The sequence below is a fragment of the Struthio camelus genome, chromosome 8, assembly GCF_040807025.1.
Source record: "Struthio camelus isolate bStrCam1 chromosome 8, bStrCam1.hap1, whole genome shotgun sequence".
Classification (NCBI taxonomy): domain Eukaryota; kingdom Metazoa; phylum Chordata; class Aves; order Struthioniformes; family Struthionidae; genus Struthio; species Struthio camelus.
The window spans coordinates 21,900,160-21,927,533 of record NC_090949.1 but is presented as its reverse complement, the minus strand read 5'-3'; the positions used below and the strand labels follow the sequence as shown (position 1 = coordinate 21,927,533).

General features: G+C 35.9%; 1 protein-coding gene across 5 annotated transcripts in view; it reads right to left on the bottom strand.

Moving 5' to 3' along the window:
* The window catches only part of TTLL7 (tubulin tyrosine ligase like 7), an 80,789-nt gene that overhangs the window by 12,529 nt on the left and 40,886 nt on the right, over nucleotides 1-27,374 (bottom strand). For all 5 annotated transcript variants that reach the window (XR_011142579.1, XR_011142580.1, XM_068952691.1 and 2 more), the window contains 9 exons: nucleotides 18,831-18,925; nucleotides 17,790-17,937; nucleotides 17,623-17,696; nucleotides 14,478-14,613; nucleotides 13,576-13,662; nucleotides 8,977-9,172; nucleotides 7,647-7,918; nucleotides 4,568-4,702; nucleotides 2,687-2,767 (listed from right to left, as the gene is read on the bottom strand). Coding sequence is in view for 3 of the 5 variants with exons in the window: in XM_068952691.1 (XP_068808792.1) it covers nucleotides 2,687-2,767; nucleotides 4,568-4,702; nucleotides 7,647-7,918; nucleotides 8,977-9,172; nucleotides 13,576-13,662; nucleotides 14,478-14,613; nucleotides 17,623-17,696; nucleotides 17,790-17,937; nucleotides 18,831-18,925 (1,224 nt within the window). In the remaining 2 variants the exon portion in view is untranslated. The remainder of the gene's footprint in view (nucleotides 1-2,686; nucleotides 2,768-4,567; nucleotides 4,703-7,646; nucleotides 7,919-8,976; nucleotides 9,173-13,575; nucleotides 13,663-14,477; nucleotides 14,614-17,622; nucleotides 17,697-17,789; nucleotides 17,938-18,830; nucleotides 18,926-27,374) is intronic.

Sequence of the window (27,374 nt, the reverse complement as noted above, 5' to 3'; positions counted from 1 at the left end):
CTTGATCCTGCATAAGCAGCCTTTTCCCTGCACCTTGCCTAAGGCTTTCCCGCAGAAGTGGCCACTGCAGCAGCAGCGATTGTGTGCATCCTTCTGAATCAACTAAGACCCAACATTACATAACGGATCAACCATACATTTCTTTAAAATTTGTTACATTAACTAGTAGTAATTTGTCTACATGTGTGAAATAGAATAATTTTATCATGTATAGATTCTCTTACTAATCCAAAAAGCATGTACTAAAAACTATGATGCCAATTTGCAGTCTTTCCTTTTCCTTTAGCATGTAGATTTGAAGAAATCTAAGTTCTGAACCTTGCATCTTAGAGTAAGCTGCAGGTTGCCAGATACTCGGGAGAAAAACTTTCTTACTGTTTTATTGTGTTGACATCACCAATATGACAGAGGAGAAAAGGTCTCCGTTAATTGATCTTAGTTTGCAAACATGACATCAGTCGTCCCTTTAAGCGAAGAAACAAGGCATTGCACAAGGGCCCAGAACTTCATGAAACCTCCTTCCATTTTTTTGAAGTTAATTTCCCTAGATTGCCTTCATCTTTCTCTTTACTTTAATTTACATCATTTTCTTTAACATAACCAATTATCTAGGTGTAACAGAGCAAGATGTTATATAAAGCATGTACTCAAAACAAGATGTATGGACCTTCTGGTAATCATCAAAACAGATTTTAAAGAAATTATGTAAAGTGAGGTAACAGAGCAGTCACACTCCTCTCATACAAAAGTCTCTTTTTTTCCCTGAAAGTCCTGGGAGACTAAATCTCATTTAATCATGTATTGATTTTACTGGTTTATTCTTAACTTGTTCCTAAATGGCTCCTGCACCTCTGTTGCAATGCTGTAGTAGTAGACATTATGAATATGAGCAGGAGTTTAATTTTTCTACATCACATTGAATAATTCTTAGGAAAACTTATCTGCCAGGGGTGAACACTGTGCAATCTAGTACACTGCCTAGTACACTGCCCAGGTATTTTCTTCTCACATTTTAGAACTTCCCAGGAACTCTGAAGTATAGTGAAGAGGACTGAGTTTCTGCTTCATATTTCACAAAGTTGCAGACGGTACCTTTAGGATAGATTCTTCACTTGCAAAAATACCTTGAGCTGTCTTCTGCTTTACCCCACCTCACCCCACTAAAATATAGAATGTACTTCTTTCAGATCCACAAAACCTCACACATTTGACAGTCCTTAGCTGCAATGTCATTGTCAAAGTTAATCCATGTGTATACACTACCTTTCTAAGAATAACTATCTGATTGCTTGAAGGAATTCAGGTTAAAAGCAGTAAGGAGAAAAACAAAAAAAAAAAAAAAAGACAAATCATTTCCAGTGCAACCAAAGATGAAGGCCCGCTAGTGCTTCAGGAAGTCTTAGTCTGCTAAGTCGTAAAAGGTGTCCTCACAAGAAGAAGAAAGAAACTTACACAGTTTTTATTAACAATGACTTGGTATATCAACCTGTACCATCCTGACTTGGAGAATGTGCCCTTGGTTCTGCATGACTGTCAATTAAAGAAAGGACAGAAACACCCTTTATTGCAGGCTTTCTAAAACAATGCTTACAGGAGAAAATTCTGACTAGATTGAAAAGAAAAAAACAAAAACAAAAACAAAACAAAACAAACGGACAGACATAGGTAAAATTAAACCAGACAGCCAAAAGCATGAATCTCCAGTAGCAGAAGCCAAGGAAGGGCAATCTTCTATAACAATCTACCAGCCTTTTCCAATTATAATATTTATCATGTATGCAGCATTTTGATTAAGTGGCTTTCTTTTACTGTCTATAAAAATAGACTGTGAAACTGAGACATACAGAGATTAAGTGCCCCAAACAGAGATGTTAATCCACATGATGAGTCAATGGCTGAGGTAGAGAAAGACCCAAAATACTGCTTTCAGGCCACCAAAGTATTAACAGAAATCACAAATAAAACTTGACACATTAAGGAAAATAAATGTTACACTGGAAAGATGATTTTGACTGACATGACATATTGATTACATGACATAACATACAGATGACTGACATACTGCAGTATGTCAGTTTTTAAACAGATTAAAAACTTTTTCGATGCTATGCACAACAGTAGCTCCTAGATAGGACATGAACTGAGGACAGCATGATAACAAATCTAATTAGTCCTTTGTAAAACCAAATCATTCAGTTGAACAGTAAAACAATGTTAATAAACTTTGCTTGGCAGCTTTATTTTATATTCAGCTAGATCTGTTGCAATACTGTGGGTCAAAGAGTCAAATAAGCAAGCGCAATGTCACTAACTACAATGGAGTTTTAATATGCCTAATCTGAAATTGTTGACTGGTTCATCCCTTATCAGTCCAATCTGTGGAATCAATACTCTTCTCAGAATGTTTGCTAAAAATAAGAAACCTGAGGACTAATCATTTATCTATTTGGTTTTCATCTGGCAACCTAATTTTTAAGAAATTGTTTTTGAAATTATATTACAGGATAATTACGCTTCTCTAAATATGAAGCATCATCATTCCCTTCAATGGAATTAACTCATATGTATGTTAGTATTACCAGCCAATATTCTAGTATCTCAAGTCACTCCTAGCTAGGAACTACTAAACACAATGCCGTGTGTCTATTTAAGATTATCTTCAGAGAATGAAATACCTGTCACTTACTTTTCGTTGCTTTACAGAATCCAGTTTTACCAACCAATAGGATGCTACTTTTGTTTTATGGTGTTTCCAATTATCCATAATCTGTAGCAATTGCAAAACACAAGATAAAATACATACATTAAATAACCCCAGAAATCTGTTATTTCATTCACAGGCACCCCTAATGTCAAACACTGCGAGCATCTAAGAGCAAACCGGATCCTCTATGAAAAGAACTCAAAAAGAAATAGAAAAATATTTGACAATTTAATGTGGGGGAGCATTTGCAAAGATGTACACAGTCTTTCAGTCTAATCCTACCCTCTTTTCCACCTGATTCTGACAACTGCACGCTACAAAGCAGGTAGAAACTTGTCTTGACTGACATAGCTGGGATTGCTTCAACAGAGCAGTAGAGTTCAATAATGCGTAACTGTTAATCTATTTAAATAATAAGTTTTTTGCTTCATAAAACACACTAGACATACGATATTCTCCTTCTATGATGTCTAAACGCTCCCAAAATAACTTGAGCTCTGAACATAAATTTTTATTTTCACTGTTACTCTTTCTTTTCTATTCCAGATCAGTACCTACTGAAAGTTCTGCCTTACTGACAACTAATACACCATTTATTATGTCCTTCCACAATGAAATATTATCTTCCAACCGAAATTGGAGTTCTGTAATACAGAAATGTATTTATAATCATGCTAATACTGTATTAGAAATGACCACTAGATGGAGTGTGCATGCATATATATGTATCCATACGAACATAGGCATACACGCACAAACACACATACCTATGTACACATATGTATTTCTGAAGGAGAAAAATCTAATGAAGCATTTTATTCTACTTCTAAGATGAGAAACTAAGTAAGCTAGTTATGAATACTGTCTTCTAGAATCACTGAAATTAACCATCAATCCAAGGCAGCTCTTTTCCATAGACAGCACAGATTACTAGATTACATAATCAACACGTTTCCAAAATTTTGAAAGCTCACAAGACAACGGATGTTTCCAACTGGAAACATCTCTTCAGCTAGAGAATGAATAGATAATGTCCTAACGCGAATGAATGCAGAATTCATCCACGAGAATGAAGCACTTGTCTCCACTCACCAAACAGTTATTCAGCACACAGCGAGCTGTGCTTACTATATCAGAACACACATGTTCATTTAAATGGCTTGTTCCACCAGGCTGAGAAAAAAAACTTATTTTTTTTTTCTTTTCCAAGTCGATGTTACTTTCTAAACAGTTAGATATTTAAAAGGGATTTAGATACTGCGTATTTTCTGTTTATATAACTGAATATTAGGCATAGCTTTTTAATTCCTCTTTACATTAAGCATAGTTTCATATTTCTTTGACATCAAGTGATGTTGGATCTGAGGAAAAGTAAGCTGCCAAACTAAGAAGACAAAAAGAATGAGAGTGGTATTCTTTGACACTAACAAACTTCCAGTTTGCCTTACACATCATTCCGAGTTCTCCCGAATGCCTACTTCAGAGCAAGTTAAACACGTCAAGATCTGTACTAACAATATCACATGAAACAAACTGTTAATGACTTGTAACATTCTTCTTAGCTTACTTAGAAGTTTGAACTTTCTCTACAACAAAAAATGAAGTTTCTTAATCTTTCTGACTGTTACTCATATATTTTATGAAGACATAAGAACGTTTTCACTATTGTTCTTTTAAGGTCAGAAAGTATGCAGCTCTCCACGGTTTTGCAATCTTTTGTGTTATCCTGAATTATGGAAGTTACAAGGCCACAGGAACTCACAAATCATAAATTGAACTTTCTATCTTTCCTACATTGTAGTGGCCTGAATAATAACTGTCTAGCCTGTATGTCATTCTTCTTTCTTATTGATAGATACTTACATCTTCTATAATTAATTCTGCCTCTTCATCTGTTTTTCCTGGGAACTTCATTCTCATGTCATTGAAAATGAGAAGAGCCTCTTTTGTCAAAGCATCTTCTTTGCCTTTTGTTTTCTGTTGCAGCAAAGACTCAGTCTAAAAATAATGTGAAGCAGAGGTAAGATTTCAGGTGTGCTATTAGATCACCATTACAAAGATGCTTCCTTGATAAAAATATTTTTTTCTAAATAGGGTGATGTAAAATATTGTTAATGGGTTTAGACATAATTATCTAAAACACACTTAAGACACACACCTAAACCTCATGTACATTAATCTATCAAGAAGTACTTATGATTTTCAAGAAATGTAAGAAAAACAGAGTTTGAAAATAAGTTTGTCTGAAACAAAATAAGCAAAATTGAATTAAGATATTTATGATGCCTGGCATTTAAAATATAAAGTTGAATTTTAAATAACAGATTTTGAATTTAATATAATGAACAAAACAGAGAGTAGTAGTCATAGTAAACTTCACCTCAGTTCTGCACTGCAACAAACTCAAGTTACAAGTTAATGGAAACTGCCAAACATATGACACTGTGCCAAGCTTTTCAGGGAAACACTGTGCCTCCTTTTCAGGTCAGTAGAGAACTTGCCGTCGTCTCTAATGGTAAAGGATTTTGTTTAAAGTATCAGTGTTTTTCGTATCAACAGCAACTTGCTTGAACCTCTATAATGTCTGGATAAGACTGTCTCTGGAAGGCTTTTTTTTTGTTGGATCTTGGACACTAGTTAAGAGTATTTCTGATCCTTTTTGTCTTTGCATGTCTTTGTGTTTGCAAGGGTCAGTAGGCTGAGTTTTCTGAGTTTTTTTAAATGAAAGGTTATTTCAGAATTATTAGGCATTTTTACGTCTTCGTATTTTGTAAAAACTACAACACTCACTTAAGGAAACTTTTCTCTTAAGATACTGACAAATACTGTCAAATATAACAAAATATTTTGATATATAATATATAATAATGTGGCTGAAATAATAAGGTAGCAGATATTTCCAGATCCATTCCTGCCTATTACTGCTGTAATAGTGGTTTGTAATTTCCAAGTGTAAATGGCTCTTTGAAACTTTGTTATCCATACCTTTAGTGCATTTGGCTTTTACCAACCTCAAAAATGGCAACATACTGCTTTCTCCTTGCCAAAAGGATTGATAAACTAATACTTTATCCTATGCAAATGATTTCTTCTGAGTATAGCCAAAGTTCTACTTCAGCAATTTTAATTTTATTCTAACAGTAATATATATTATATTATTCTTAGTTGCAAAAATAATTATGAATAGAGTGCCATTCACAATACAGTGCTAAATTACGGGCAGTTTTTATCTATTCTGCACGTAATTTTATTCACGTTATTTTAAGAAACATGGCCTAAGTACTCTCACCCAACATAATTGTTCTGCATATCAAGATCACTTCTGTGGTGAAGCATTCTCAATGAAAAAGTAAGTATAGTTTCTTACTAATGTTCATATAAGTGAGTAGCCCATTTTTAATGTAATATTGTAAGAGAGTAGTTTTAATCTTTCAGTAATTTGTATTTGATATAAAGCTAATGTGAATAGAAAAATCTATATTAGTCTTGTCTCATTAAACTCTCAGAGTACATTTTGATGATAAAAGGGTACTTTTTAATCTTGAGATAGCCAATGTGATAAAAAATACCTTTAACACTTTGTGGTGAAGGCACACTATCTTTCCAATCCCATTAGCTGACTTTAAAGATGGAAAACCATGTTAAGGAGTATTTCTTAGGATGTAAGCTGACACAATTTTAAAAGCATCCTTTTTCATCATCTAGACAAAGCCTCTCAGGCAAAACAGACAATGAGCTTTCTACTGGATAAAATGATGATTAGAGTTAGTAAATACTACGAAGCAAGTTAATTAGCATTACAAAAGGATTTGTCATAATCAAACCTCATCACAATATTGAAAGAGTGCAAATGTGGGTTAAAAGTGCCATTTCTTTTGCCCTCCCCACCATCTCCAGAGGAATTATTTGCATGATGTAATATAAAGATCAGCCACAAAACCTTGAGCTGAAACAGACTACCACTAGCACTCAACAAACACTGCCTAAGTGGACACACACTCTGCCACACAACTAGAGGAAACATGGTTTGGTTGTTAAGAAGATACTAAAGAAGATGACACTCCGGTCACAAAAGGAAAAATTGTGCGGTTCAGAAACATCAGAAACACGCTGGGGAATTATAACTAACAACACAAGTTTCAAATAGTTAAGTCTTTAATCTGATCAACTCATTCTATTCATTCTTTAGCTACTTTAATCTTTACGCTTGTCTGCCCCAGGGACAGGCTTCAAAATGGAAGAAGTTTCTAACTTCACTTGAAAAAAAAAAAAGACTCCTTAGACACTTACTGCAGTGGCAAATCCTAAAGAAGACAAGGCACTATCTATATTTTTTTTTAATTGTTTTTAACTATTTGGAAGTAGAGTCCTACTGCAGTGGTATAGAGTTTATTTGAAATAGGTACACTAACCTGAAAATCAAGTATACCTTTTTCTACAATGAAGACCTAGACAAAATCTCAATAGTGGCAGGTAGTGCTTTATTCTGGCACAACATATTTACCCAAGGAGTATACACCCATTTTGAAATATTGATGCATCTTTGTTAGTGCAAAACTTTTTGAAGGTAAGCAAATCCTTAAATTCAGAACCAAGTGTCTCCAGATAAATCATACAAACTTTTTAAGAGGGGTAAAAACACTCTCTACCTTGAAGAAACTATTTAGGAGATCAGGTTTTCCAGTCACAAAAACTCTGGCTAAGGTTTCCATTTTCATAAAATGTGGCATCTGTATGGCTGCACCAGAAAGACTGAAAGATCACAGCTAGCAGTAAATGTTAAGTAGTGTAAAGGTCTGGAGATCTTATAGTCTTGAGTATCTGTCAAAATAGAATTGACTATAGTACAACAGGATTTCTGACACTGTAAAAATTGGTAACGTATGTTTCTAGTGTTAAAGAAATGGAACACGTTTTGAATGCAACTGCTATGTTAACTCACCGCTGAAGAGTTCATAGTTCCCAAGCTGGACGTCTGAGAGACTCTGGCTGAACATGGGCTGCGATTTAAAGAATGGGACCTATTCACAGAGGATGCACGCTGGATTTGCAAAGATGCTTTGGCTGAAAGGGGACGTTGCTCAGCTGTTTGCGTCAATATTGATATTGAACGAGGACAACTTACAGAACGTCTTATTAGACCTGTGGATGATGTGGAGGATGAATGTGATGGAGCTTTCATATTTTTAATTGAAGGCTTCCAGTTCATTCTACCTGCAGATAAATTAAATGGATGATGCAAGCACTTGTTATTCTTTTAACATGTTTTTCAATCTTTGTGACTAACAACAAGTATGACTAACATATGTGTACACAGGTTGTACTACAACGTATTTTGAGTAACAACTACATGTGTAGTAGTCAGTTAGGTCAGATCCCCTAATAATATATATTTTATACACCCTATAAGAACACCAATTTCTTCCTCAAAGGAAGAATATATCAGATACCTATCTATCTATCTATCTATCTATATATATATATATATCAGATTTATGACAGAGCACATACTGCTTATAGGTCAAAAAGACAGTGCATGGCGGCTATATGTGGCTTCTTAACTGGAAGAATATGGAACGAGGAAAGAAAATTTGGTTGACGGATCCATTTGCAGGTCAGTCCCCTTGTCTGCTCCTATGTAGACTGTACAGTTTTCTAACTCAGTCTCCTGCTAAAAAAAGGACGCTGCCAAGAAAACTAAATTTTTAGAAGAAGCACTACATGTGTGTAGTTATATGATGCAATTCTTCTAGACAATACACTGCTAAAACAAAAAAATAATATATTATATAAACCATGTTCAACAGATCATGGTCACACTAATGATCTACAACAAGCAACAAAACCATTATAAAAAAAAATTGTGCAGGGATTTAATCTGAAATATATCCTCTTCTACAATTCTCCTGATACGTTTCTTTATCCTTTCTATATTCCAGCAAACTCAGACTTAATAAGAATTCCTTTTCCAGGGAAAGAAGAACAGCCTTCTCAAAAAAGCTAAGAGCAAAGAGGAACATTCACAATATTTCCCAGTGTAGCCCACGTCTATTTTTCTCTTTAGCTGTTTTGGCAAAAAAAATTCACTTTTCACTTTTTTAAAATTCATTTCCAGTAATTTAGAAAAGATTTTAAAGATGATGAAACAAGTAAACCAGTATTTAACCTTGAGTTACAAATGCTGATAGTAGCCACATTCTGAAATACTGAAGCATTTTATATAATTCATTGTGCATGGCAGACTTAACTGAAAATACAATAATTTAACTTACCTGATCGTTCCAAAGTTCTATATTTATTTTCTTCAAGGTCATATGATACTTTTTTCTCCTTTTTTTCATTGTGATCTTCCTTTTCAGTTTCTTCTTCCGATTCTGACATATTGCTACTGCTATCACAGCTACTGTCACTATTGTAGTTCCTGAGTTTTCTTAAGGTCTGTGCACTTTCTGGCATAGAAAACAAGGGCTAAAGACAGGGAAAAAAAAACATTCATAATCCCAAAAGAACATTTTATTATCATACTAGGTTCCTGATTTAGGGAGGTTCATTGGTACATATTTAAGATCTCCCAAATTAAACTGGAAGTTTATGCTTAATTTTCCAACAAATGCTTAAGTATTTTATTAAACTGAGGACATAATAATCCTAATCTTTCTCACACTAATTGGCAGCAAAGTCCTTTATATCACGAAGGAAAAATATTGTGATTTTATTTCAAGTATGACTTACATTACCTGGCATCCTGCATGCTGGTTTGAAATCATAAATCAAGTAACATAGAATACCATTTTCAATCAATTTCAATCCCTAATTGATAGTTATAATAAATAAAGCTATAGTTTAATGATGATTAGTGTGAAGTAAATAAATACATCAGGAAACTTTGGCTGGTACACTTCTGAAAGAGAAAGGAATTAATCCACATCATGTAGAAAGCTGAAACTGGAAGAATATAGCAAGCTGTCCTAGGTATCTTTGGTGTTCCATACGCATATGGGATTCAATGCCATTAGGTAACTAATCATGTGCTATTACCAAGGGTACTGTGAGATAAAAAGCAAAAAGCAGGAGGTGGAGAAACTGATGCAAGAACAGAAAGTACAACAGAAAATTTCTCTTCTTCCATCAACCCTCAGCCACACAAGAAAAATGTAAGCGCTAACAACATCCTCTATTATGTCTATTATCCTCAGAAGTCCTGTGCATTCTTTTTTTTTTCTACATGTTTCCTTTCCAGTAACTCTCCGCTATAAGAAGCTATGGTGATAGTCTCATCTTCCTATTCCTCTGATGGATGCAATTAAAATTCAAATTACAAAAATTAATATTGTAATTTCTTAACATATTTTGGATCAGAGTGGAATGGAAGTACTCCCAAGATGAATTTAAATTGTCCTGTTATTGTAGTATAATGTAATGCACCAAGACTTATTATGAAGGGCAGCAGAACAAAGCCCCATAGGTACTGTTCCTGTAAGATGCACTTTATAACTGATCATCATCTACATAAACTTCTATTCCAGTCAAGGAAGGAAAAGAGATTTCTGACACTAACAGGACAGTGACAACATGTTTATGTAGGCCCAATCTGTTAAACTAGGTAAGAAAGAGTTAAAGAAGTGTATTCCATTGTGGAGAGCCCTGGCAAACGTTCAGATTACTTAAGAAATATCTTTATGTCTATCTCCCTGCCATAAGGACAAATTAAGATGCCTCAGCACTTGCTGCTTTCTCAAAAATAGCTGTCCTCATCATGTAACATGGGAATATATTGATTAGACATTCCTCATGAGTTGTACAAAGATTAATAACCATTTCCAATCAAAATTCACAAAAGCTTTAAAGTAGATCCCACTCCTGTATAACCACTTACTTGTATTTATGTTCCTGACACTTTATACCATAAACAATAAGAACATCCTGACCAAGACTTCATGCCATTTAACCAACAAGAATCAAAACAAAAAGTCAAAGAAATTACAAAAAGCAGTGATGACAAATAATAGTCTGATGTGGTTTTAAACTGACTTCTTAAAATAGGAGAAGTTCAACTGGTTAGCAATTCTAATCAGCCGGACTTTCCCCTTATGTGAGCCTAGTTTTTCTTTGATTAAATCCATCTTGTTTTAGATCAGAAGAATAAAAAAAGAGAAGGAATTGCTCATTTCCTCTAAAATACCTGCGTTATTTTATTTCCGTCATTCTTTTTTCTGCACAACAAACGGGTGCAACGTGCAACGCAATAAACACGAGAGTAAACCTTGCAGTGTTTAAGTACGAGGGGCCCTCTAGAGGCCACAAATCAACAGACGGAATTCCAGAATGTATTTCTCAAGCTAAGCAGAATTCAGTAATATTTTAATTGCAGGTAAAAATGCCTTTATTCTGGGAAATTCTCAACTCACTTTCTAGCCTGAGATCCTAATTACATTAAAAAAAAAGTTGAGGCTGAAATGCCTAGTAAATATGGTACAGCTGTTATATGGAAAGTCTATTACAAATACACACACACATATATGTATATGTATACATATGGAGGAGGAGGAGGAGAAGCAAAATGTTTCTCTCTGCTCTCCAGCTCTTTTACATAACATTTTCCAAGTGCTGACTGTCACCAGGTTCCTTTATCCAGGGAAGATAGCGTACCCAAGGTTGAGAGTAACTCCCTAGGCAGTAGCTTTTGTCAGCAGATCAACTAATAAAGCTTAAGAGAGGACAGGACTTGACAACCTTCTGAAAAAATGTTTTATGTAGCAAAACATGAGGTGGAAAGTCCTGTTCCTGCAGCTTCAGATTTGCTTTGTCTATTAGGTTTATCACGTTTTGTCTTGTACATGTTAACTTGTTGGATATCCTAACAGATCTTTCATTTGTAGGATTTTTTTATTACCACAAGATAGGTTTTACAACTGGATTATTCTCCTACCTGATAGACTGACAGGCAGAAGCAAGTTCCACCCTACCTTACTCACCAGATTCACATAGGAGATCTCACAGTAGACCCTTTACAAAGAGGTGGCCCATCAAATGCATATCGTTACCCACAAGCACTTTACCCCATATAGGAAAGAGGTGATATTCTTTTGGTACAAAGAACACCCACAATGAGCACCTCTATTTCAAAGGGAGTGCATAGGATACTATGCAACCAGGGAAGTCTCCAGTCCAACGGTGTCACTGTAGGCATGGTTTTAAAGGAAGTAGTAGTATATCAGGACCCTAAGAAGGATGCAGGAATAGAGATTCTGTACAGCATGGAGTCTGTACGTGTCAAGGAAAAGAAGTGGGGAAACAATCTGCTTGGGTAAGCTAGTTTCATTACCCTCTCTTCTAACCTCATCAGCTTTATCGTAAAAAGAGGGAATTTTGGTCATACACAATTCTTTCTTTATTTCTCCCATAAATGCAAACAATACTGTACTAGTAAAACAACTTATAAGCTACAGTATCCATTTGCTTGCTATAGGAGAAGACCATGTCATATGATCTCACTCATAAATTGATCAAACTTCACCTAAAAACTTGTTACGAGAAGTTTCTCAATTTGCACTCACTACTCTATTAAATGTTTATGGCCTCCCGCTTAGAAATGGTTTGCAACCTGTAAAGAGCTAATATAGATCAAGTCTGAGTTCATGCAGTCAACCAGATGACGCTCTTTGAGGGCTACTGGGAGAAGACAGGCTTCTGGAAAAAGGAAAAACGTAGCTGAGATGTTAAACTTGAATTATGTGATCTTATTTTAAATAACTGAAAATAAAGCTTCAAGGAGAAGAATCCCTGAAGAATGTGGGTTGTGTGTGTTTCCAGGGTAGGTTGGATGGGTTCTTTGCTTTAAATGAATCCAGCACTGTTAAAGCACTGCCTCACAAGATCCTTTCATTTGTAATGATGTTCCTGCAAATCTGTCTTAACACCTGTTAGGACATACAGATCTCTTTCCAGAACACACATCTGTAAAAAGATACAGCTCTGTAGATTCTTGCATATGTATAGAGCACCACTGCAAGCTCAAGACAATGTCAGCATTCAATTTGTAAGGAAATTCACATGTTCCCAGGTTGTATATCATGTTCTCAGAAACATAAAATGCTGTTGAAACTTTTCCATGCCATTAAAAACAAATTCATCAGGCCTCAGGTACCTAAATGTGGGTGTTGCCAAACAGATTTGACATAGAAAGTTTGCTGGATGCAGGACGCATACTACTGTATTACCAAACCTAAATCATTTATCTTATTGGCTTGTAGAGATATGCAGTGTGTTTAAAGCAAAGACCTGTGTGAACTACATGCATAACAATAAGGTATTTATTAAGCTAAAAATAATATACATTTGCATAAATTCTGATTTTGGATATGAAACAGGCTCCAAGATATATTATGCAACCCTTCTAGCAACTAAGCAAATTGCAGATACATCACAATCATAATTAATTCTTTGAGCTTCCATAGTGCCTTTTATCGCAGGATCTCAAAATTCTTTAAGGCACTAATCAATTAAAGCTCAAAGCATTCTTTTGAGATAGGCTATGGTCATAAAGGATCATTTCACACACTAAAATCAAGCAATCTCTTGTACAACAGTTGCTACCATGCACAACAATACTTCAAAACAACTTAGAGAGGAAAAAAAGAATCTCATATCCAGTTGAAATTACAATAGGAGTTAGCCGGACAAAAGATAATTCCGTGGGCCTGAATTATCTTTCTTTTCAAATTTCCAAAAAACCTGGCTAATGGAAGTCTGAGGGAGAAAACTTTGGCTAGGATCAGCTAGCTAAACTCCCCACTTAGTGATGAGTGGGTATTCAGACTGTACCTCCTTACAGAGGGGCATAAAATGGCATATTTAAAACAGTCAAATACCTTAGGTCCTCGCTGTCTCATGGATTTTCCCATTAGTTTTTCATCATCTATTTCACATTGCTCCAGAAGATCCAGAATATCCTCTTCCTAAAACGTGAATGGCACTACGATTAATTCAAAGCAGGACATATCCGATCCTTCCAGAGGTCAAAAGGCAACTTGTAATATTTGGAAATTATTCTGATTACTAATTTGTGGATTAAGACTACAAATGCCTCTAGAGAAGAATGTAGAAGCATTTCTTCCGATGCATGCATCTCTGTTTGCAATCAACATGATATTGAAAGGTAAATTCAAATCTTAAGATTTACTAAAGGTAAAGGTCTGAGCAAAGGGCCAAAGATTCCTCTAAAACTGCTGGATGATGGTTAACTAGAAAGATGGTAAAGAATTTCTCAAATTTCAAAGTAAATCACATTAGTTGGTTATTTTAAATATAGCTGGTTTTCCTACTGTTTATATTTGACTATGTAAGTATGCCATCAAGTAGTAGAGTTTTCAGACGCCTTAAACTAGTGAAGATAATTGTATGACCTCTGTTATTCCAAACCATACAAGTGGATAAATAAACTGGAGGACATTACTGGGGGAAGGAGGAGACAATTACCAGGTCATAAGTAGTTTCTGAAAACCTTTGGTTTGGCTAGGGATAAAGCTGTGGAGCAGGGAAATGGAAAAGAAGCTTAAAGGCCTCTAGCCTATCTCCACCCTGGATTCACTGTAGTTCAACCAGATTCAAAATCTGGCCCAGAAGCTGCACAAAGAGTAATAATTAAATGATGAAATATTATCCAGTACTATTTATTAGCCATCATACATGATTATGGTGAAACTAATCCACAAGATCATACTACAATTCTAAGATAAGTAACTCCAAAGCCAATACTTCCGCACTTCAGTACCTTCATTCTTTTTAAAGGGTTATTCATTTCCCGCTGAAGTGAAGCTGCTCTCCCAGCAAGGAATGTCTGGAAAGCAGTGGCTAACAAACTCTCATACTTTTCAAGTAAAGTCTTATCATCAGGTGGGTAAATTCGCCTACAATTGGAAAAAAATGAAATTGAGGTTAAGTAAAACATAGAAGCTGAGCTACTTATCTCACTGGGAACACGAAAGTAATGCAGTTAATTCAGTTTTCCATGACACATCACAGACTTTTCCATGATGCATATTTATCCTATCTGTAATCATTATAAAACACACACTCTGAATAACGCTCTCTAATCCAATTTTAACTCAGTGAACACACACGTACTTAAATCAGCAATTGCCTGGTCCAAAAAACCTAAAATGCAGCTTATCCTAGAGAAATATTAAAACTCAATTTTGTAATACTCTCTGAAATTTCAACAGCAGATTTGAGTGATGCATGAAATATTAACAAAACACTATACTTAGAATTCAGTGGCATAAAACAGTTTGTTTTAGTAATAAAAGGACACAAAAATCTGAACAGTTGATTTGATTTAATGGGCATGACATAAATTAAAGATTGACTATGTACTGCACTTGAATGCTAAATCTTCCAACATAATGGACAGGAGGAAAGAGTCACTAAAACAAAATTTTTATCTGGCTCATGGATGTACAGGGTGACTCTGATTTTCCATTACGGCAGCTATGCCATTATTCTCTAAAAATGCAGGTAAGGAGATTATGACAATCTAAAAGACAGGACTTCAGTGATTTATTCATGCTCATCAAGCAACAATAGGCTTTGAAGAAAAGCACTTCAATTCATTGTTATGAATGCTTAAAGCACAGCCAAAAATGTTGAAGGTGGAAGGAATTACTCCTTACTTATTATAAGGAGGAACCCACAAGTTAATTCTGCCTGCACCGTGCAAGGCCTAGGAACCATTTATATATTGACTGGTATTACGTGGCTTGTATGTTTTGGTGAACTTTTTCTGAACATTAACAAGGTTCTCTCCCATTCTTCCTTTTCACTGTTTTCCTTCTCAAAAAACTTCTTTCATGGTGCAAGAGAGAAAAGATGGATGTGCTCCCATTAGACTATGGGCAATTCTACAGAAAACTAAAGATGACTCTAATTTGCATAGACTGTCTATACCAGCTCTAATTGAGTTGCACTAGCACTTTATAATGGTGCTAATTGTACTGCTAGAAAAGAGGCATAGAATAATTGTACCAAAATGAATATCCCATCTTTAAAATATGTAAAATACACTGCAGCTAAAGGCCATTGCAAAGTCATATACATTATTTTCAGTTCCTCGTAAATTCACAAAAGCTTAAAAGCATGGTTCCTACTTCAAACACTCAAGCATCTCCTATAGAAGTCAATGGGCTGGTTGTGCCTTAAGACAGACGCTTGGCTAAGCTACTTGCTGAACTGATATCCATAGACATAACGTCTAAATCAAAACCTACTGAGGTTGATGGAAAGAACCTGTTGACAGGATTAGTACTCAAAATTTGTGTGGACGTAAAATTTTCTCAGGATTTTTATTCAGAAAGCAATATTAACCTATGCAGCAATACTAATGCCCAATACTTCCATGATTCTTTGACAATACCTGAGAGATGCCAGTCCTGCTCTGCAGGAGGACATCGTGAGGAGAAAATACTGCATAACGTTTAGATAACATTTCTCTGTATCTCTAGCTAAGATTTCTTGACTTCTCAGGCCATGCTGATACTTCCGCCTTTTTGCACACACGTGGTCACAAGAAAACACAAAACTATTCTTCCCTTTTACATGTGCACTTTTGTCATGAAACAATATTTCACATTTTTTCCTGAGAAAAATGTTCTGTATTTTTCTTGATTTATATTTACCAAAAAGCTAAATAAAAAAAACTTTGGCTCATTTTCAACCCAGAACAGAATTAGCAACTTCAAATGAAATCAGAAAAAAGTTAGACTGCATTGTAATTAAAAAACCAAAGTGTATTAAAACATCGTGACATTTCTCTTTCTTCTAGTCTAAGTAATATGAAAACATTTGCTTCATTGTGTTGTTTTTGATGTACTCCTTCAGCTCCACATATGTCAAGAAAGGATGTAATTAAAACTGGGAATGTTACAAAGAAACGATTTTTGTAAGCAAAATGTTAACTCATGAAAAATGATTTTTTTCTCAGAAACATATATCTGTTTTAATGAAATGCTTATTGAGAACTTTATTGGGAAGTACAGAACATCTGTTCAAAAAAGCAGAGATGAAGAACAGCAGTAAAGGCATTCTGACTATCTCAGAGTAAAGGATGTGAGCTCAGACCTCCAATGTCCTAGATGAATGCTATAATGATTGGGCTAATGTTTCCATCAGCTCTTCCCAGCTGTTCCCCTCTGCTTCACCAAATGTTCATAGACCTTGCTTTCACTTCTCATTGAAGCAAATGTCAAGAAAAATAAAAATAATCAGAAAAACATCATAAAACAAAACTCCTGTGTTCTGGCCCACCCCAATTATAATCAATGAACTAAAGCTTCCTTCTGAATGTATTTTACCACAGAATCTGGAGACGCTTAGTTTTAAGCCTATTAAGATCCACAACAAAAGTGCACAAATACGAATAAGGTATTTCAAATGTCACTCTTTCAAAAGTGATGGAGGACACGAAAAAGTTTCTGAACTTTTAGTCAACATTAAACTTAACATTCAGAGCTGATTTTTCATCTTCTGTAAGTGAATGCAAGAATATTCCCATCTCAGATTTGTCCCCTATGGATAAGAAACATCAAAACTGAATATAGGACCAGTACATAATGACAGTCACGATTCTGGGCACTTTGAACATGAAAAATCATGTATTTCAAGCAGATGTGTTGCACAAATACTAGAGTGACTGATGCCACAATGGTTCCTAAGTATGTGCAGAAATTTTGAATCAGAAAAAATTACCTGAAAAAAAAAAAGCTTTACTACCTGGTAAAGCCTGGTACTACCTGGCATTTATATTTACTATAAATGCCTACATATTTCCAGTAGAAAATTACCATCTACCCACAAATACTTGCTTCCATTATTCCTAATGAAAGCCCTCGGTACTTCATACTACTACAGTGAAATACAATTACCTGTAGTTCCCCATGTGTCTATTTTCATGCTCTTCTTTGGAAATCTGTTTACGCACTTGTGCAAGTCTTTCTTTCTAGAAATCAAGAAAATAAGATAATTAAAACTAAGAGAGCAGAAACCACATGCAAGAAAGAAACAGCACAGGACAGTTAAGTTTCCTTTATACCAGTTCTTCTTTTCTCCTTTCCAGTGTGTGGCGCTGTTTTTCCCAGTCTGAAGAACCTGGCAACAGTCTTTTCATAGAGCCTTGGCCATACAGCCTTTTTTGAGCTTCAGCTTTCTGTTGGGCTAAGTTTCTCCTTTTATCACTTGTCCTGAAACACAGATGATATTAAGAGATAACACAATCGAAAGAGAAGTATTCTTTAACTAGAGTTACAAAAAAGCTTTTACATACCGTGCAATATGTTGCAGTTTAAGACCTTTTAAAATTAAACATATTGCAAAATATATTTAGCACATTTGTTTCCACAGAACTCCATGGAGAGCAGGTTTTGATAGCACCGCACCAGTAGGAGTTCAGGAGTCAATTTTCAGAACTTAATATTTATTGTATTATCAAGCATGTTAAACTGTCACTTGTAACACAACTGAGACATTCTTTCGCTTCAAGGAAACCATCTGTATTTTTCAGTCATGTATGTGGTTTATGATATACAAATTAAAATTCAAACACTCATTAAGAAAATCTATTAATATTGACTTTTATGGCCGCAATATTTTTACTTCTATCTGTACTATAAGTACTATAACCGCTCTGTACTATACTTTAATGTACAAATATGACTGCATCTATTTTATTGAAGTGGGGATTTTCTCCAACATATCCCAATTCCCTGTTTTCCTTTAAACAGCTATGGCTTTTGATTGTGTGTGCTACTATTGCCAAAGTAAATTTCCTGTGTGGCCGCACACCCATGCCATCAATCATATCCCTACTTTGAGATCTGTTTGAAAAGTCATTAAAACAAGTATGAAAATGACTTTTGCCACTTCATTTTTGGTATGCACGTGAACAAGTAGTAAAATTAATTTTAGGTCCATTTAAATAGCAAAACTGACAACAAGGAGAACATTACCGTTCTGAAAATATGGAAGTGGAAATAAGGTCTCCGTTTTCCACTAGTCCAATTCACATACAAAACCCTCCCCCCGCATCTAAGCCAACAGAAAAAACACCAGAGTGATGATTAGAGAACTAGTTTACCGTATGTTGAGAAGCTTTAATGCATTTAGCAGAACACCTTTTTTTACATCATGGTCTATTTTTTGATCAGTTCCAAAGCTTGGGGCACGATTAATCTGAAAAAAAAGGAGATATAGAAGACTCAGGAATTTTAAATTCCATAGATTATACATATATACAAACTGTAACAGGCTTTGCAGAATCCATTCTTTCAAATATAGCACAGATTAAGAGAATACACACTGAGAAGCTCAGGTCATGTTTTGTATTTTTAAAAAATCAGAGCATCAAAAATCACAAGTATTGGGAGCCAGGAGACGTACCAGACATACACTCACAATGAACATAATTAAAGTACTGGCACTGTAAATCCAGTATAATCTTTCTTTGGTTGCTGCTGCTAGGAAGTTTACCATACAAAGTGCTGTTAAACACATTATAGCGAACTATTTGCCTTGCTACAGGAAAGAGTTAAACTGTCCTCCAGTTTTCCTTACCAGTCTGAAAGCAACTTTGAATATGACTCTTCTCTGAAAAGTAGTAACTACATAAAAATAGGAAGTTCGAATTCAAGGTCTTCTCAAGTATATTTAAATAGCTATTCAGATATGCTTTATAGCAACACCCAGACATCTAAGCTGTTAGATCAGTATGTAGTATAAAAACATAAAATACGTCTCAGTAACAAAAAGTTTATGATCTAAGTACAAGACAAGAGATTAAAAATATCACCATAAATACAGAGGAACCAGGGGAGCGAAGCTGGGGAACAACGAGACTAATTCACACACTTAACAGCCAGGAGCCTCAGCCAACCACCACATAACTGCTGCCAAGCTTTGGAGCCCCTGCAGAAAACCTTAGTTTTCAGGAAAGCTTGAGGAGGGATGGTGAAGTAGTTGAGTCACGATTTCTAGGAACACCTCCCGGGCGTCTTCAAAAATGTATACGATAGCAATGGGTGCTGCTGAGAAGCAGCAATCTCACCTTGACTGTGAATGAGCAGTGCTGATTAGGGAGGGGACAAACACTAAAACTTCCGATTTGAAAACTAACACTTTGTATCTGATACAAATAAGAAGTGGGATACAGACACAGGTGATCTGCTCAAAGCAGAGAGCAAAGACAGTGCATTAAGATTTTAATACTTTTTGATACATGATAGTATCTTAGAGCCTTTGTAGTTGTGGGAGAGAGAATCATTTTGGCTCCTGGGCCATCAAGAGTCCTGCTGTTGAATCTCACCCGCCCTGGTGCTTATGCTTAAAGCAGAAAATACCTTTTGGCTTTCAGAATTAGCTTGTTTGCTGTTTTTGCAGACAGGCTGGCAAAGTGAGTAATGAGAGTTGATGTTGAAAGAAAAATCATGAAAATTCAGTGAAAATGGTGAAAAAGGTGCATGTACATTCATTTTTGTAGGACTTTTATTTGAAGACTTAATTCACCTACCTCCTTAGACTGATACGTTCACCTGCTGTTATATCATGAAAGCTAAAACATTTCATTGTTTTTTGCTGCGACAGTACAAACATTTACTCATATCCATATTTTTAAAAATGTGAATACTCCATACTTTAAGCTAAGCAAACAAGTAAGCATTCAAAGAAATGAATGCAAGGATTAAAACCCAGTTCTCCAACACTGTTAGAGAAAACTGGCAGTTGACAAGACCACAGACATAGCACATTTCATTCTGAACACATAAGAAGTTTAAACAAAATACCAAGTAAAGCAGCATTGATTACATACAGCTGATAACTGAAAGGGGTTGGAAATATTCTGATTTTGAAACATCTTACTATCTAATCCAGAAAGGATTTATGGATATTTAAAAACATACACATGGATAGGAAGTTGTATGCTTCAGTCCAGCAAATATTTAAGCACACAAAAAGCTTACTGAATTCAAAGTACAGACTTAAAAATCATGCCCCTATTCTTCATTCAAGACAAAACGACAGATACTGAACATGACGTTTTGTACCATGTACTGAATTTTTTGACTCCACATGAAACTGCAGCATCTGTCAGTGTTATTCTTTGAAATAGTGGTTTTGGATGCACTAAAAACAGCTGAGCAGACAGAAATATATTTATTAAAACTCCCAACAAAATAAATCAATTGAGTTAGATATAAGGATTCATTTGCAACTTGTAAAATACTTTCTTGGTCCAACTTTTTGAAGGCATAGAAATCCTGCAGATACACGCACACACACATTCACACAGCACTGAAGCATGCAACTTAGGGCCATACAAAAGTACACACTGTTGTATTTATATTTGTTTTAGGTACTTCTTAGATTTACAACAATTTACAATATAACCTTAGGCATAAATTCTGCACTAATAAAAAAGTTATAAAAATAATATGTGCTACTTATATGAGCACACGTGGGAATTAACACTCTGAAAAGTATAAAATAATTTTAAATAATTGCTTCTCTCCTATAAAGTGAATTTTCATAAGAAAACTGTGCCTTGCACTTCTGAGCAAACAAAACCATGCTGACTGGGCTTATTAAGCAGAAAGTTCAAGGTGGGGGGCTGTGTAAGCAAATTGTAAGAAGGCATGTGAAACGCTGTTATGAAGTCAAATGCTGTTATGAGACATCATACTACTACTCCACTAAGGTTTGTGCCACTGCCACTTTCATCCATTCATTTAAGAGGCTGAAAAGCAACGCATTTATAGGTCAAAATGGACTGTATCCTCTAATTTTTGGACGCCATTTACAACAGGAGTTTGAAATCCCAACCTACTCTAATCTCAGTCCTGGAGAGTAACCAGAGGACCAGTAAAAACCACAGTCCACCTCTAGGTAGCCATTGCGAACTCAGCGTGGTAGAATGTATTTCAGGTAGCACTAGATGCAGGTCCAACACAATACAATGAGCAACTGAATACACTACAAAGTTAATATATAGAACGTAAGTGTGAATTTTAAGTGCATTACTTATTCCATAATAACTCTGAATATGTGTATTTGATTTGCCTCTTAATTTAGTGTGACTTTGTGTGAGGAAGCTTCACTATCAACCCACTGACTTTAACCTGCCCCCTCCCCAAATCTCCTTGTCACAACAGGACACTTTGAAAGGCAGTCCTTACAGCCAACATCAGCTACCTGAAGCCACCATATCATTTTACAACCCCTTAAGTACCTTTTCAAAGCTCCACTCAATTTTTCTCAGAGGTAACTAATACCTTTTCCTGTAACAGTGTCTTCATATCAGAGATTACCAGAGACTTCACTTAGGGGAGTAAGCTCAAATAAAATACATTGTTGAGCAACACAAAACTATGGAAAGAGTACACTAGAGACTTTTCACTCAGTAAAAGAGTACAGTACCTGACTTCAGAAGGCCCTTTCATCATCTTTCTCCTTCATCTCTTTCCTACGTGCCTGACTTATCGGGATACTGTCCATGATTAGCACCTAACTGGTTAGATATACTTATGACAGATTTTATAACATGAATCCTAGAATTCTGGCAGTGTCACACATTAGGTCACCCATTAGGTTTCTTTGGGTAAACTAGCTTCAAAATTTCCAATTTCTTACACAGAACAACGCACAGAAAAGAAAATAAACACAGTACTCCTCAAGATAGGCTCCTGGACAAAACATCTATTCTCACATCTATTATTTTTGTAATGCCACAGTTTTACCTCCCAAATATCTGCTTTTGCTGGTGATGATTCTTTAGTGTCTATGATCTTTCTGTAGCTATAGGATTGTCCACATAACTTATTAATTCCTCCAACTGAAATCTTCAATTTTGGTTTCACAATTAAAATTTTTCTGAGTACAGCATATACAAGTGACTGAACTGCTTGCGAGCACTGCCACTGTGCAGCTCAATGTATCTCATAATTACATAGTTAGCAGTGAAGGATTTACTGCCGTGTCTGTGATAAAGTAGTGTAAACTGAAGTACCTAAGGCTCCCATCCACAGCTAGATTTGCAAAGGAATCTGATTTTATAAAATGAAACTCCCTAAATGAATAAAATATCCTCTAAAATGAAATTATCAAACTATAACTCACATTTGTAACATGACATATGGGATAAATTTCAGCCTGGTATTTCATCTCTATCAAAACAGTTAAAGAGCTATTCTCACCTCCCACTGCTGCAGCCTATTAGCATGGAGTTGGAAAAGAAATATTTCACTATCACAATGCTGTAACACATACCTACTGAGAAGACCTTTCAAATACAAAGAGAAATTACATGAATGACTTTACAAAACCAAAATCAACTGAATAAAATATTACATCCTTTCAAAAGCAGGGATTTAATCTCTGCTCAATCTGTAGGACAGCATGAATGTTTTGAAAGGAATCTCATTCTTTAATAAAGTGATTGAGCTTTCTGCTAACAATAGAATTTAAAAACCAAAAGAAAATGCTAAGCCATATGAAAATGCTATTACGCAGGATGCAGTTAATAGCTATCATCAAGTAGATCTTTGATTAGAGAGAATCTTGAAGTTCATTCTAATTATTCATTTCTAATCCTCACAAATTGTGAGTGCTACCCACCTTCTTCTCAGCCTAAGCAGATGGCTGTATTTCCATGGTATCTTAAACTAACACAAATCTAGGCTGTCTTGGCACTGGCACTCACGGATTCACAGGGTCAGGAAGCTGATCCCAATGACCCAACTGATCCACACGAAAATTTAACTCACCAAAAATTATTTCTCACTTCCCTTAGTCATCTCAGGAAGGAATTGGAGTACCAGGGCCATCATAAGGAAGGAGACGGGGAACATGCATTCACACAGAAGAGGGGGATAGCAAAGATCCTGCAGCCTGCACATAGATCAGCTTAGGCAGCCACAGCATTGCATCCTACAGGTTTCACATTTTGCCTAATCTGGTATGACTGCAGGCTGCCATGAAGGACTGGTGCTACCCTTCTCTCAGTCCTGCCTTCATGTCCCTTCCCCCTTCCTTGCACTAGACCAAGTGATTATGAAACCCAAGATTGAGGAAGTTCAGCAGGCTGATTTAGTGGAAAATCATATTTTCTTGGGAAGGTGAATTAGATTTTCATTCAAATAGCAACCCAGAACATCTTATCCAATAGACACATGACTGCCAGGTAGATGCAAGACTAGCTCTTTGGCCAAATACCCACAGTAACACCATACTACAAGTAACAATCAAACTGCACTCTTCTCTTTTCATGCCCTTCAAAAGCTGGGAAGACTGGAGTTACCTCTAAAGGCAAATCTTGAGCCAGTTAAAGCACATGGACTGAGTGGATTCACTGCTAATGCTTGCAAGAGCAAAGAGAACCAGTGTACAAGTGTGAGAGGAGAAAGCCAGCAGATAGCAAGAGAAACGGAGCTGAGAATAACTCTTCCTGGAACAGCGGCAAATGGCTGCCTGGGCACAAGATGCACTGAAGAGGCAGCTTTCTTCATTACAAATAAATAAAATATAGGGAGAATGGACCGAAAGAGCTACATGAGCAGCCTCATCGATTGCTCTTCCTAACAGAAACTGGAAAGGTCCTAAATATTGCTAATCTCTTGGGCCAAAGGGCAAGCTAGCTTTTAAAGCTTATATTTTTAATATATCCATCATATAATTGAAATGCTGACCTTGCTAAGGACCACGTGTAGGCTGAGTTAATGGCCCTCTGTGTTCCCCTAACTGAACATCGATGCCTGTGCTCTGCTCCTTTGTTAGCATTGCCTCACCGACTGTTATGAAAGCGCTTTGTGAAACGTCTTTGGTACAGTTTTTACTGAAGAATATGAAAAAAAGGGGTGCTCTCTCTTGTAAATCTACAAAGAAAACAAAATGTTCCTTTTCAAACTAACTTAAAATCTCTTCCAGAGCTTATTGTAAGAAAAATTTTAATTGAATCAATATCTGAAAAATCAGATGCTTTTATAAAGATGTATTTTCAGGTTTCATTCTGTTTTTTACAGACTTTGGGAGTTGAAGAATGGGAGTTTCTCAAGCTTAATATTTATTTACAGAGTTCAGGATTTCCTTTGTTAAAGTTATCAACACTGCCTCCAGAAATGTGTAGTTAACAATTATGAAAAATAGTAATTATATTATTGTGTCAAGTATGCTATACTTATTTGAACTTCATATAACTTAAGTGAGAGACTGGTCTGCCCTTTTTCTCAGAACAACAGTGCAGGCTGTTTGCCCCAACATAACAGAAAGATTGCTGGCCAGTGCTTCTGCAAGAAACAAAAAGAACTCAATTTCTTTATATTTTTTTAAATAAACTAAAATACAGATTGGTAAAATGTTTAATATACATATTTTGAAACACACCAGAAAATTGAACACTGAGTTTCTGTTCTGTTCAGAGCACAGGAAACACCATGGTGTTCCCACCAGCTACTCACTTAATAAAGACATCTACTCTTACAACGGCAGTCCAGGAGCTGTGCCTGATTTTATGAAGTGATGAAGACTTCCCTCAGAATGAATGCTTTTAAATCCTCTTAACTTCTGTGACTGCTGAGAGCAACCTGAATATTGCAGGAGATTGTCAGTACCTGACAAAAGGACTCATAAAATGTTCTCTGCCAATTGTTTAAATATAATTCCTGTGCTCTATGGAGAGCTGACACAATGGTCATACCTGACTGCTAGTTTTTTTTTTTTATTATTTTTTTAAATGCTCTAAATTGCATTTGTAGCAATCAATACATTTCCAATTTTATAGTAGTATTAATCCTTTACAAAACACAGTTCAGTTCAGATACACAGCTCAGAATTTGAAAGAAATATTCATTATTCCCCTTCATAAAGTAGTGTGACTTTTTTTAACATGAAGACAGCTGTCTGAGAAAGAGTTAGAGCTCCTCCACATAAAATATTTTTCTGTTGCAAAAGTGTCATTAGTCAAGTCAGAGGAGCTGGATTAATTTCTGCCTTTGTAAAGAGAAAACCGTTAGGAGGAAGTTCACACGTAGACAAGTTTTCAAGAATATGTATAAGGATCAAAGTGATGATAGCAATATTTGTGCTCAGTTTCCTAAATCCTACATGTTTAAACATCACTTGTAAAGTTTAGCACAGTAGTTCTTATGATTGAGTCTGACTGCCTTCATCCAATCTCATCAATAAATTTAATATATGTCTATTTTCATAGACATGAATGAAGAGATAATTAGAAAGAATCAGTCAGGGACTTTATCCACTGGAAAAGGTACCTGACAGACTCAGGAAACTTGGATTCCAGCTCTACTATTGACTGCGCAACCCTGTTTCCTTTTCTGTGTGTCCACTACTTAGGCTATGATTTGCCGGCTATGTATACAACAGTACCTGATACAATAAGACTTTTCAGGTTCATAAATACAATTTAATAATGGAACTCATAATAACAACTATGCCAAATATGCCGTTAGGTTATATTCTTGATTCCATTTTATAAATTGTTTTCATCTTATATTTGTTGCCTTCCCAAAATTCCACTCTCCAATATTGTTGTTGATGATATCTTGAAGATGATGAAGGAAATGCATCTGATTCCAGTGTTCATATTGTGCAAAAACACAGGAGAGATGGGTCAGTGCAGTCTTGACAACCCTCGCCATTAGAGCAATCTAAAAATCACTGTGATGCACTCATTTATGCCCCTTGCAACCCACAGAGAAAAACATGATTCCTCTGGAAACATGGGCGGCTGCTTTGCAGCTTTCTATCACAAAGGAGAATTAATTTCAGGGCAACCAGGTATTAAACTGGTAAGATCACAACAGACTGACTGAATACAATAGTAAGTGCGTAAAAAACCTGCTTGACATTTCAAGCCCGAAGAACAATGGCCACACCTCACAGTAAAGCCCAAATACACTTATACTTGTATGGAAATCACAGAGGCATAACAAACATGGATGCCCACAGTGCCAGTTCAGCCACTTTTCAGAAGAGAATCTCACTGCAAGTTCTCTATATGAAGAAATGTTAAAGCTTTTTGCCTTTGCCAAGTAGCTTGCTGAGTATTTTACTTTGCATTGCCATTTATTTGCATTTTCAAATGCAAGGGACATATTTCCCTATTTCAAAACAAGAACAGAAATCCCAACAGGCCATGCAGAAAATGTCTATAGGTATTTATTTTTCTTCATTCAGGCAACCTTTCTACATGATGCACCTACATGCATCTACATCAAGCTCTATTCCTGAATTTTCCCAGACACTGGAATTTCCCTTGTTCCAACTTGTGATTGGTGCCTCTTATCATTTCACTATGTATCTCTGAGGAGAACCTGTCCCTGTCTTCTCTCTAAGCCCACTTTTGGGTTGCAGTTAGATCCCCGCAAAGCCCTCTCTTCTCCAAGCTAAGCAAACCCAGTTCCCTCAACTTTTCCTCATGCATCATGTGCTCCAACCCCCCTGAACACGTTGACAAACTAGGGAATTCAGCAGAAAGCTGCTAATGTTTCCTTACTCTGGGCGATAAAACTGGACACAGTATTCCAGAAGTGGCCTCACAGGTGTCAAGTAGATCATCGCCCTCAACTTGCAGATGAAGGCTAATGAACCACGCACTCAGTCTTCATCACTGCAA